At 33.4% G+C, this 13697-nt stretch overlaps 1 protein-coding gene across 3 annotated transcripts in view; it reads right to left on the bottom strand.

Annotated features, from left to right (window-relative positions):
• LOC143078647 (MAM and LDL-receptor class A domain-containing protein 1-like) overlaps positions 1-13697 on the bottom strand; it is a 175528-nt gene that overhangs the window by 13049 nt on the left and 148782 nt on the right. For all 3 annotated transcript variants that reach the window (XM_076253497.1, XM_076253500.1, XM_076253498.1), the window contains exons 30-32: positions 13154-13232; positions 12202-12333; positions 5898-5998 (exon numbers count right to left, since the gene is read on the bottom strand). In XM_076253497.1, the coding sequence (XP_076109612.1) occupies positions 5898-5998; positions 12202-12333; positions 13154-13232 (312 nt within the window). The remainder of the gene's footprint in view (positions 1-5897; positions 5999-12201; positions 12334-13153; positions 13233-13697) is intronic.

Below are 13697 nucleotides of genomic sequence, written 5' to 3'. Positions count from 1 at the left end.
ATTCAGACCTCAAATGACTTTTGTAATGTGGGGACGTTATTAGGACGTTCTGACCATTGGCTGGAATACGTATGTTCGCAAGTGGAAGTATTAGCAAATCTCGAATGTCAGTATTGGTCCGTAGTGTTTAACGAACACGACAAAATTCTTAAGCCACGAATCCTATAATGATATTGCGAATATCAATGTTAAACTTCGGACATCTAACGTGTTATGCCTTGCAATAGAGTGTTGGTCAAATGTTTGTGTACCACATATAGCGAGCTTTTATCCATCACCATTTGACATCATCGTTATTGCTAAATACACTTTGGCCATGTCAATCTATTTTATGGGGGACATAAAACAACTGAAACATCAGTGAACCTCTAGGACAAATGTCAAAAGAACCCTGTGTTGAAAGAAACGTCTTGTCCTGCTGCTTGAAACTCAAAATATCTCTAAACAAAAGCCAAGAAAAAAAAAATATGTGATCCGCATCGACAGTATACACTAGCCATGATCACATGACTGTAGTTTGTGCAAAGTTTCCGATTGTCGTGGTCGTTACGCCCTACATTCTGGTCTGTATAAGTGATTTGATATCTGAACTAGGGATAGCATTTATATCACACTGCTGATGGTAAAAACACTTTCTTCTGTGAATGATCTTGTAATTTAGAATACAACAGTTTGACTCCCAGTAAAGGTTCATAGTGGCTATATGACAAATACGCATTAAACAGCCTTTACTTAAATGTTCTGTTTTAGAGATTAGAATGAAATTCCTCGTCTTGGTTGTAGTTTTCTTTACAATAGATGCAAGCATATGAAAGAGAGACAAAAGATACCAAAGGGACATTAAAAGTCATAAGTCGAAATAAGCTGACAACGCCATGGCCAATAAACAGCTGCGCCATGAGCGCATGATACGCCCGACGTCTTGTGTGGAAGTTTTATGCAATGATCATAAATAGTTTCTGAGAAAGTTTTAAGCAATTACCATTTATTGCTTTTGAGACACGGCGGGACATGTGAAACCCCCCCACCCTGTTTTCTTATTACAAATATCACTAAAATAAAATTTTGAATCAAACCAAAAAGTATACAGATCTTTAGATTAATATAACAAAGAAGTGTGTACAGTTTCAAGCAATAATCATAAATTGTTTTTGAGATACGGCGCGACATGTAAAAAAAAACCTCCCCTTTTTTACAAAATACTCAATAACTCAAAAATAAAATTTTGAGTCATCACCAAAAAGTATACAGATCTTTAGAATAATATAACAAAGAAGTGTGTAAAGTTTTAAGCAATAATCATAAATCGTTTTTGAGATACGGCACGACATGTAAAAACCCCCTCCCCCTTTTTTACAAAATACTCAATAACTCAAAAATGAAATTTTGAATCATCACCAAAAAGTATACAGATCTTAAGATTAATATAACAAAGAAGTGTGTAAAGTTTTAAGCAATAATCATAAATCATTTTTGAGATACGGCGCGACATGTAAAAAACCCTCCCCCTTTTTTACAAAATACTCAATAACTCAAAAATGAAATTTTGAATCATCACCAAAAAGTATACAGATATTAAGATTAATATAACTAAGAAGTGTGTAAAGTTTTAAGCAATAATCAAGAATCGTTTTTGAGATACGGTGCGACATGTGAAAAAAAAAACCACACCCCTGTTTTAGTTACAAAGTGCCGTAACTCAAAAAGTTTAAATCTTATTTTCACCAAAAAGTATACAGATCATTTGACCATCATAAAAAACAACTATATTAAGTTTCATGAAATTTAGATAAGTCGTTCTCAAGTTACGGTGCGACATGTTTACGACGGACAGACAGACAGACGGACAGACGGACGGACGGACAGACAGACAGACGGACGGACGGACACTGGACATTTGTATACCATAATACGTCCCGTCAAAATTTTGACGGGCGTATAAAAAATGAAAAAAAAAAAAAACCCACAGACAAACAATAGTACACATAGCACAACCTTTGATAGCCGTGACTTCGGTTTCTTGACTTGAGCCGGCTGCCATTTTGTCTGTATGTCTCAAAGAAAAACAGGCAACAGTACATAAGTTACCGATGGTTATGTTTAAAACAAAGCATGGTGAATTCCAGGAAAAACAAAAAATAGCTCAGTTTGGTTGTGTCAACAAGATGTTACCCGTGTCATGCGAATCAAAAGTATCATTATATTACAAACAGGAATGGAACACAAATTAATTGCAAATTTTCAGATCTGATCTGACACTTAGTAACTTAAAATTGTAAACCGCAAAAAGACGTGCTAGTGAGTTGTGCCACGACAGAGCTTAAATGTATCATTATTCGTGATACGGTAATATAAAAACCTATTTAGTGTCTATTTCAGTCGCAAGTTCTTTATAAATAAGTACATGACACCAAAATTAAATTTCCACGTTCGACACTCAGGTTTTAAAATTGAAACATAATCTTCTAAACATTCCGGGGGCACACGAGATAACCGTGTTTTCAGTATGTTTCGTGTTAATCTTTGGTGGTCTATGAATAGTTTTGCAGAATTTTGTTTGTCATTTACGTCGTTCTCCTAATTTTACCATGCCGTTTTGATATTATCGTCGACTAATATGTTTGAACATCCCTTAAAATTCTGCGGCCTGTTTTAAGTAGTCAGGGGTATACCCCTGTCCAAGAAGACTGTATTGACTCAACAAGCACCAGCATAGGGTATCATTTGAGATATGTGCACAATATACGATGGCGCAGAGGAGTGTAGTACATTGAGACCTTGCTGGGGAATTGACATTTGGAAAGTTAAAATCGCCCTCCAAAGTTTGTCATAGATTTTTGTTTGTAGTCGTCAATCCGTCTCAATATCAAAGAAAAAGGCCAAGATATGAAGCGAACATTCTAATTTCTGTAGTATCCTTTATCACAAGCTAACTGGGAAATGTAAGTACTGACTGACGAAATTGTAGGTAAAAAAAAGAAAGGTAATCTTCAATACATCTGAATTTTGAAATCATAGAACTAAGCAAAACGGTTTACTTTAGGTCTTTAAAAGGTTTAGCATTTCAAATTGCAGTGCGAAATGTAGATATCACTATGTCATGTAGACTTATGCATCATTCGTATCCATTTTTATTATAAACAATTTTCAAGCGAATAGAATGAATCCGATGATAGATGTACATCTATGAATTAAAGTCACAATTATATGCACAATCTTGTGTATATTTATATTTACACCAATCAACTGTGTCAAAATACCTCAATTTACTGTACGTTTGTAAAAATAAATCAATTATTCTAATTCTGCATTTAATAAAATAGCACTATTTAGGGTATTAAAATGAATGTTTGCTTCTTTGAAATGAAAACGCAAAGTTTCAACGGACTTTCTAGTTTTGTTATCTTTTTGGGATTTTGTCGGATCCCTATTTCTTAAATAAATCATTGAAAAACTTATTTCGCCTTTTACATAAATAAAATCACAAATAACACAACCTTAAAAAAGAATTACGGACACCAAAATAATTCAACGAAACAATAAAACATCAACAAAAACAAGTAATATCAAGTCCAAATATTACAGGAAAACTATGTCCCAGCCCAATCATGGACGGGACACAACTATCCGGAATATTTTTAAGTAAATGATTGATGAGAAGAGATTTTTGAAATTTAAAAAATATCGTTTTAAACAATATGACCTCATAAAAACATGTGTACATGAAAAGAAAAAATGTAGTTTTATTACTTTATAGTAGATACGATATAATCCATTCATCAGCGCTTTGTTGTATGATGTTGGAATCGGGTAAAACACAAAATATCCCCGTTAACAGTAGTTTTTACCTTCATAATTTGTCATCAAAAGGCTTTGAGGATTACCCTTTTTGTCTAATGCATAGAACATTATGTTTCACGTTTAAATAAAACAAAAAAGAAAGATATGCGATGGCAGCTTTTGAATAAAAAGCCAAACTGCATGCCACTTATGATCTGCATTTGATGTCAAATTTGCTGACTAAAAGCTGAAATAAAAAAACTGCACCATACGACTTTTTGACGACCAATCTTAAATTCAAGTAAAATCATTTTTCTAGGACTGTGCCAACTTTTAGCCGTGTACCATGAAGTGAAATTAAACTCCTTTAATAATCGACTTTTTCCTATTCTGTCACTGCACTATAATGTGTACGAACGTAACGAAGTTAAACTATCGAGATCGATAATCATACATTTATCCTAAGAAAGTAAAACAGAAATGTGAACCAGTCGCAATATTTCTGGTACTTCGATCTGTCTTATAACCAGTAGAAAGTGGACCAACACGGACACATTACATTTTCTTATAATAAAGGCAGTTGTTTGTAAAACGAAAAGATTATCAAGTTTCCCCCAGATTAATCATAAATCTTTAATGTTTAAGCAATGTTTTAGTTTTACTTCACATAATCCAAAAAGTTATAAAAAGAGATCTATGAGTATCTTAACAACATCGTGTTCGAACGCTTCATTCTTTTTGGTAATAAGAGGGACCGGAGACAATGTGTCATCAAACGATTCATACGCACCGCGTTGGTTTAACCGTATTACTAATTTTTATTATTAAAAACTTCGTAAATCTGGATAAAGCCCAGTATCTATCCAATGGATGTCAAGATGATTCCTATTAAGGGAGTTCGCTTCTCAGTTTCAAAGTAATTAATTTTTCAAAACACTAGTTTATATTAATAGGGGATTAATAAAGGAATATAAAGAGCAAAAAAATATATAGGTCACCGTGCTTGTTTTCAATATATTAGCCATTTAAATTTTGGCGGGAAAATGTTCTCTCTCGACTTTTCATAGCTTTATCATTGACTAGTTAAAGTCCTCAAAAACTATTAAAAAGTAATTAAAATGTTAAAAGACTTTAACAGACAGCTTATTAGTATTATGAAAAGGAAAATGGGGGTCACTGGGCAAAATTTGTTTTAATGCATTCAAATGGACAAAACCAGAGGATTCCAAAAATTCGACCAAAATTCCAAAATATGACAAGCCAGCTTCCTAAATACTTTTTAATGGTTGTTAAGTGAAATGGTAAGAGAGGCTGACATTATTCAGGAGAACTATTTTGTCTAGCGATTGCTGATCATTGGTGTGTGAAAAGTCCAGAGCCATGTCAAAATGGATCTATTTGTTTATTACGTAGATAAAAGCGAAAAATTGAATAAATATGAAAAACATAACAAAGGGAAAGCTCAAAATATCATTGTGGTAACAATAAACATATGAACAGGACAAAATGTTTTATTCTGTAAATAATGTATGTAAGCTGGTTCCCGGTTGATTACTACACACACAATAATGATAATACAAGCAGATATCAGTTTGTTTGTAAAATAGTAAATACGAAACCAAGCGCGGTAGGCAGAGAAATGTAATGGAAGTTCAGGTCAATAGTATCGGAAACATGCCGCTGAAAGCAGCATTTTCCAAAAATAATTGAGCCAGAAAACCATTTAATGTCTTATCACGATTTTAATCCCTTAAGGTTTAGTAACAAAAGGCAATTATGGATCATAGTAACCAGTTGGCCATCATATCACAATAACGATTTTAATCCCTTAAGGTTTAGTAACAAAAGGCAATTATGTGACCATAGTAACCAGTTGGCCATCATATAACAATATTGAACTTTACTTTGATAAACTGTTATATTGACAGGGCATCTTTCTTAGTCTAGATCTGCAACATAAGCTTACTTAAATCTGCCTTAGACTCAAAATTTTTACTTTAGTTTTTAAAAAGCACATTTCCCTATCATTTACATAATTTCTTCAAGGAAATACTAGAACGTCAGACAACACTATCAATGATAATTAAAGCTTTTTTGTAGAATTAATAAGAGCTTACAGTACGTCGTGTCCAATCAAATTCATCATTAGTTGTATCCTTGAAAATACATGGTGCACCATCTGTCTCAAATCCACAGCTGTAGGAATTACCCGATACATCTGTAAAACACAATATTAACATCTTTTTAAAGAATTGTCGAGTTATCATACTCCCCAAAAATATACAGAACTTCTGTACCCAAAACAAGTGGGAAGGAAATAGAATGAAATTCAAAACAGTGTGGCTGTGGCCATTGATTGACACATTAAATTCATCCATTGACTGGGACAATCTCGGTGAACGTTTGTATGTAACGACCACTGCTCACTATGTACTTTTTAAAGGCACTTAAACTATGGGATCACCAAAGGTTCTCAACACTTAATAAAGTAATTCGAAAAAATTAATCAGAAATAACACGATGTTTTGATTTATATCAATTATATAAATCAAAACATAAAGGTTATTCCTGATTAATTTTTCGAATTATTTTATAATTAAAGACGTTAAGAAACTTTGGTGACCCCACAGTTTAAATGTCTATCGTAGGTACGTCGTGAACAGTGGTCGTTACAGACAAACGTTCACGTAAATTGTCCCAGTCAATGGATGAATTTAATGTGTCAATCAATGGCCACAGCCACACTGTTTTGAATTTAATTCTATTTGTTGGAACAGCATCCTAATGACCAATAGACAAATGATTTGAAAAACTTTGGTTTTGAAACATTTAAATACATAACTAAGAAATGAATGTTGGTCTGCTTTGTATTTTCTTTTAATAACTCAATTCTCAAACAGTTACAGACTATGCCTAGAGTGGTTATTCACCTGAAATATATAGCTAACAAAATGTATTACTATTCAATTGTTTACGCCACTGGTAATAAGAAAATGAAAACTGAATATCTATTAGCATTTCTTTGTTTTTTAACAAGTGCTTGTTTGTTTTATCTATCTTCATACTTTTGGGTATTTACAGATAATCATATGCTCCTCATATTCATACTTGTTGGTAGATGTATCCCAGGCATAGATTACCTTAGCCGTATTTGGTACAACTTTTTGGAATTTTGGATCCTCAATGCTCTTCAACTTTGTACGTGTTTGGCTTTATAAATAATTATATATAAATATACTAAATAAATAAATGATTTGGAAAATACGTTGAAGGTATAAAAAGTCAAGAGAATTCTGAATGCAATTAGGTTCTATCCGGGCACTCTGGTTCTAAACCTTGGTTCCATCTGGGTTTTTTGGTTCTGAACCTTGGTTCTTTGGTTCGAAACCATGGTAACTGTTTCAACATCCGGGTTGTTTGGTTATAGCAACCCGACTTCTTGGTTCCATCTGGGTTCTATTCTAGATCATTCTAATGTTCCTGTTGAACTTGCATTTGGAGAAGATAACCGCAAGTATCCGAATAAAAAGATAAAGTAGGTCAAAGACGCTAAAATTGTTTTATAACATTAAACATTTCAGCATCGGCGGTAAAGGAAGCTGTAAGGTATTTATCTTCTCTTTTAATTATTTTCATTAGGAAACTAGATAAAAATAATTAAACCATCGTATAGATTTTAAAAATAAACCGAAATATACAGTATATCGAACATCCTTTTATTTAATTCAGTCGTTCTGTTTTCATTTATTTTTCTTTACTCATCCCTTATTTCCGTTAATATTTCTAGAAGTTTTAAAACGACATGTGGTTCAATTGGCCGACGATATGTGCATCTAGCCACTTGACCAGTTAACGACTTGCATATATATATATATATATAATTACATTAGATGTATGTTTCATTATAATACTTTATTCTGATTGGGTAACTGCACATTACGCGTTATTCCGTAAGCAGTTGCATTGCTCAATACAACTTTTCATTCATGATAACACGTGGTCCAACAATAAAGTGCACAGGTGAAATAAATAAAAACATTGGTGTTTTTATGATCAAAGCTAAAAAATGTAATTATAAGTATTGAATGCTTCTTTTTGTAACTTTATAGGGTTGTAAAAGCGTTGACCGTGCGCACATTTTTAGAATGAAGCGCTTCCGTGCTTCATACAAAATGTACTTCGGTCAACGCTTTTACACCCCAATAAATTTACAAAAAGAAGCATTCAATTCTTAATTGAATGATTGCATATTTGTTTTCAAGTTCGACTGAATTTCATTTAATTGGCTTTGTAATAATGCCAGATTTGATAGAAATACATGTGAAGTATATGTAACAAATCGTTTTGTTCAAAACAAAATGTTAAAAGACATATAAAAAGAAAGAGATGATCAATTTAAGTTTGTAAGCTTTAGAATTAGTTGAAAAATAAGCTAAAATATTACAAAAATGTATATGTACATTAAAATTTGTCAAATTTGAGACTCCTTGTGAAGGGGATGCATATAATCATTCGGCCCCCAAAAAAATAAATCAAAATTAAGATTAAATATTTTTATGTGTGTGTGTTAATGACAGTGCTAGTGGGATGAGTATTACCAGCACAATAGTCAGAACTTCTGTGTTGGTGCAATAGTGGAGAGGCATAAGGTGTTACCCTAGTCCGTCCTTCCCGAACATCCCAAAAAATTAGTCCCGTTCGCCTAACTTTAGTTTGCCTCAACCAATATTGGGAAATACTGCAAAACTTATACACAATCATATAAAAAAGAAAATGTGGCATGAGTGTCAATGAGAACTCTCCACAAGAGACCAAATGACTCAGAAATTAACAACTATAGGTCACCATACGGCCTTCAACAATGAGCAAGGTCCATACAAAATAGTCAGCTATAAAAGGCTACGAAATGACAATGTAAAACAATTAAAACGAGAACTAACGGCCTAATGTATGTACAAAAGACAAATATGTAACACATAAACAAACGACAATCACTGAATTACAGGCTCCTGACTTGGGACAGGCACATACATACAGAATACGGCGGGGTTAACTTTGTTAACGGGACCCCCACCCTTTACCTAATATGGCTTGAGTGCCAATGAGAACTCTCCGCAAGAGATCAGATGACACAGGAATTAACAACTATAGGTCACAATACGGTCTTCAACAATGAGCAAAGGTCATAGTCACCTATAAAAGGCACCGAAATGACAATGTAAAGCAATTCAAACGAGAATAGAAACGGACAAATTTATGAACAAAAAATGAACGAAAAACAAATATATAACACATAAACAAACGACAAACACTGAATTACAGGTTCCTGACATGCGACAGGCACATAAATACCGAAGAAGGCGGGATCCCCACCACCCCCTAACCTGGGACAATGCTTAGTACCACACAGCACAAAATAAAATTTGAAATTAGGTAGCGTCACTTTTACCGTTTATGAGAATTCGTGTCCCTATAAAAACATAGAAAATGCTGAATTTTTCGTTTCCGTTCTCTTAAAAAAGTTTTACTCAATCAAACGTTATAAACCTTACACTCAATTCTTATTACCCTATAACACAGATCTATGAAGTCCGATATTGGGTGGCGTCACTTTTACTGTTCATGAGTTATTATATGTAAGAAGATGTGGTATGAGTACAAATGATACAAATGTCAACACAGAGCCTTAAGATAGGAAAATATTAAATATGTTGTTACCGTTCTTCAACTTCAGTTTGCCTTAACCAAATATTTTGAAACTTATACATAATGCTTATGGTCACAAAACGGTCAAAATAACGTGAATCCTGCATCTATATGTGGAAGTTTACTGATGTTTTTTTTCACAAGCAGGGGCATCTGTGGCCCATTGACATATTTTACATTTATTTAAGTAAACATCTTATTTACCTCCATTGAATTCTACTTCTAGAATTAACTTGTATATTTTTCAGGATCTCGGTGCAATTTGGTAACAGACAACGATATTTCAACGATGTGACCAACATATCAAAGTGTTTCACTAGATTGAGCTCTCTGTCTAAGTGTACTTTAAAGGTTCTTTGCATTGAGTTCTGTTTATTGATATGCGTATCCCTTCTGTGTGAAATTTTAAGATGTAAAAACAGACTATCCATATCTGCATGTCCATGAAATGAAATGAAATCTAAGGTAAAATGATTAAAACATTTTGCATTACCTATCACAACTGTACTAATGCAGTAAATGATCTCTCGAATGGGGGTCTTGTTGAGGGTTCTGATCCCGGATCCCGCTTACTGTTTTGTAAGATTCCCGTATCCCGCTTACACTATGTACGTAAGCAATTCTCATTTTTTTGTAAATTCCCGTGTCCCGCTAGACTTCAATTCCCGTTTTCACGGCACAATAATTTGACTTTCACGTGTAACGCTTACAAAAAGTCAGCAATCCCGCGTCACGCTTAGACCCCAATGAGACCCACTCAAATTGTTCACGGAAATTAAAGGATTTAGTTTTCATTTGAACCTAACATTCTTAAAAATTGAGAATGAAAATGTGGAATGTGTAAAAGTGACAGTAACATGACAAAGAACAGAAAGCAGTCGAAGGCCCCTAATGGGTCAACAAAGCGTGAAAATCCCTCGACCGAAGGCGGGCTTCAGATGGCCCTAAACAAAGTGTGTACTAGTTCAAACTCCAAAACATAAAACTGAACTTACAATTAAAACATACAAAATCAACAAAAAAACAGAGATTCCTGACTTGTCGTCAATGTAATCATATCAAGAGACACAGCCAATATGCAGAGGTCAAGAGTCAAAAAGACATAGTCTGGTCAAGAGTTCCTTAATTATCAAAAAAACACAAAGCAGATTTTGAGGTAAGGGTTATCGTGCTACACAAAACTAACAAATATATCTTTATATCTTTATGAGTTCCAATCAGACAATTCCTCATTTAATTCAAACAAAATAATTATACAAGTTGTACATTGAGGCCAAAGGTCAAGCTCACATGAAGTTTCTAGACTCACCATCTTATGACAATACATCTACATGCCATATATTCAGAAGCAAGGTCAATTGAAAATTATATTTTGAGGTGAAGGTAATATACACACTGTATCCCGATGACATACACAACGTGCATAGGTCAAGAGTCTAAAAGTAATATTCTGGTCATGTCAAAAATATACACAGCAATCATGCTCGAAAGTTCATCATGGTACACGTAACAATCATGTCTTATGTCATGATGCCGCCTACAAATGCCAAATACAGAAAACCTAGGTAAGAGACAGAAACACAAGACATATACCTAAACTCAATGGAACGGTACTTGTATTGCAGTTCACTACAATTGCCTTCAAAATAGAACACAAACTCTCGCAACACTGCAAAATTAAAACCGTCTTTCACAAAAGTTTAGCAGGATTCTTTGCAACGATTATCTTACCACTATCAATTGAGAATCAAGTCGTGCAGTTATGTCAATAAATTAAAAAGGTAAGCACTAAAAACTAGGGTTTACCATTAATTTCAAACCTAACCATGTGATAGTTCTATGGTAAACTGATGGAAACACATGATACAGTCATGAAATTTAATATTTGCAATAGTACGACCAGAACAATACAAGACAGAGTTGTAAACAAATGAAAGTAATGATACATACGAGTTTTTAATCACAATTCACAAATAAGGAACCGTAGTTTTAATTCAATTTATTTATCTAAAATGAACGCTTGCGTTAAACAATGGAAATTAACACTGTATATATTTATATAAACGATCAATCTTGTTAATAATAAATAAATAATCCTGGTACCTTTGATAACTATATGCTCCTTTATGATATTAAATGAAAAATACTGAAGAGAATGAAAACGTATTACATGCTGCCATGTTGTTGGAAATTTTCAGGGCAAAATCGTACAAAATCAAAACTTCTACCATTAATGATCCCTTTTAAAGTAAATAACAAAGCTATGATTGAGGTTTGTACAATCCAAATGTTAGTCCTCAATGATTTTCCAATGTTGTTCTTTATTTGGCCTTTTAACTTTTTGATTTGATCGTCACTAATGATTTTTTTGTAGAGGAAAGGCAGTCATGTGCACAAATACTATAATCCTGATATCTATGATGAGTTCATTGTGGTGTGGTTGTCAATGATACAACTCTCCACAAGAGACCAAATGACAGACACTAACAGCTATAAGTCACAGCTTTTAACCATGAGGAAAGCCATTACCACATAGTTAGCTATAAGAGGCCCCAAAATCACAAATTTAAGATGATTAAAACCAGAAAACTAACAGCCTAATTATTGTACAAAAAAAATTAACGAAAAACAAATCAGGCACATACAAACAGAATGTAAAAGGGAGGGGACATGTTAGGAGGATCCCCCCTCCTAATTTTGATTATAAATACTAACCTTGAACATCACAATTATCTCCTGACCAGCCCGTCATACAACTACAATAATAACCAGCAGCACTGCCATCCTCATTACAGCTACCACCATTGTTACAAGGGTTTGTAGCACGGGCAGACGGTCCAGAGGCACCTGAAATAATCAAACTGCTGACGTACTGTTTGATAGAAATTGTTCAAATATCAAAGTGCTGTCATACTGTTAGATAAAATTTGTTCAAATATCAAAGTGCTGTCCTACTGTTAGATAAAAATTGTTCAAATATCAAAGTGCTGTCATACTGTTAGATAAAAATTGTTCAAATATCAAAGTGCTGTCATACTGTTAGATAAAAATTGTTCAAATATCAAAGTGCTGTCATACTGTTAGATAAACATTGTTCAAATATCAAAGTGCTGTCCTACTGTTAGATAAAAATTGTTCAAATATGAAAGTGCTGTCATACTGTTAGATAAAAATGGTTCAAATTTCAAAGTGCTGTCATACTGTTTGATAAAATTTGTTCAAATATCAAAATGCTGACGTACTGTTTGATAAAAAAATTTCAAATATCAAAGTGCTTAAGAATGTACTTGGGTAAGATTTTAGAATTTTTGTCAGATGTTCTGACTTCATTGGTTTTTTCCTACAATACACCTTAACTCTCACTTTTCTTTTAATAGGAGACTTCTATAGCTTATAACGTGTGCATTTCCAAAATTTAAGCAGATGCTACTACTGTTCGTGAAAATTATTCAACAATCCAATTGACGAAATGCTGTTTGCTTCACATTTGTCAAAGAATATAACCCTTGAATTGTGTCTGTTTATCTATTATAATCTAAATCATACAAGGCATAACGAAGATAACATGTTTCTCTTTAAATATCATAGTTGTCTATATTAGCTTGATACTTACATTGTCCCAAACTAAGTTTAACTAAATCAAGGGCTATATCAACTTGCTACTTACATTGTCCCAAACTAAGTTTAACTAAATCAAGGGCTACATCCCCTTTATATGATGACCCTCTGGTTGCCTCAAAGAAAATCTAAAAATAGAAATTGCTGAATGTCATTTGAAGGTTCATATATATTCAAAAATAGATCTTTTATCACAATTGTCTCTTCTCTCCTTTTTTGGTGCAATTCGTCATGCTTAATTCTTATAACTCTCTGTTAGCCATTTTGTTAACTTTTATTCTAATAAATTTTTTTTCTCGTCTTTGATGTCTTCACCAAAATTGGAAATCTTTTTTCTAGATATAACAATCCTTTAACGCATCTATGTAAATATAACGGAATTTGATGAGACTGTCATCAAAGTGAGAGGGTTAGCGCTATAAAACCAGGTTTAATCCACCATTTTTCTATATTTGACAATGCCTGTACCAAGTCAGGAATATGACAGTTCTTGTCCATTCGTTTTTGATGCATTTTGTTATTTGATTTTGCCATGTGATTATAGACTTTCCGAATTGATTTTCCTCCAAGTTCAGTATTTTTGTGATTTTACT

The sequence above is a fragment of the Mytilus galloprovincialis genome, chromosome 6, assembly GCF_965363235.1.
Source record: "Mytilus galloprovincialis chromosome 6, xbMytGall1.hap1.1, whole genome shotgun sequence".
Lineage (NCBI taxonomy): Eukaryota > Metazoa > Mollusca > Bivalvia > Mytilida > Mytilidae > Mytilus > Mytilus galloprovincialis.
The sequence above is the reverse complement of the archived record's forward strand: the minus strand, read 5'-3'. Positions and strand labels throughout refer to the sequence as shown.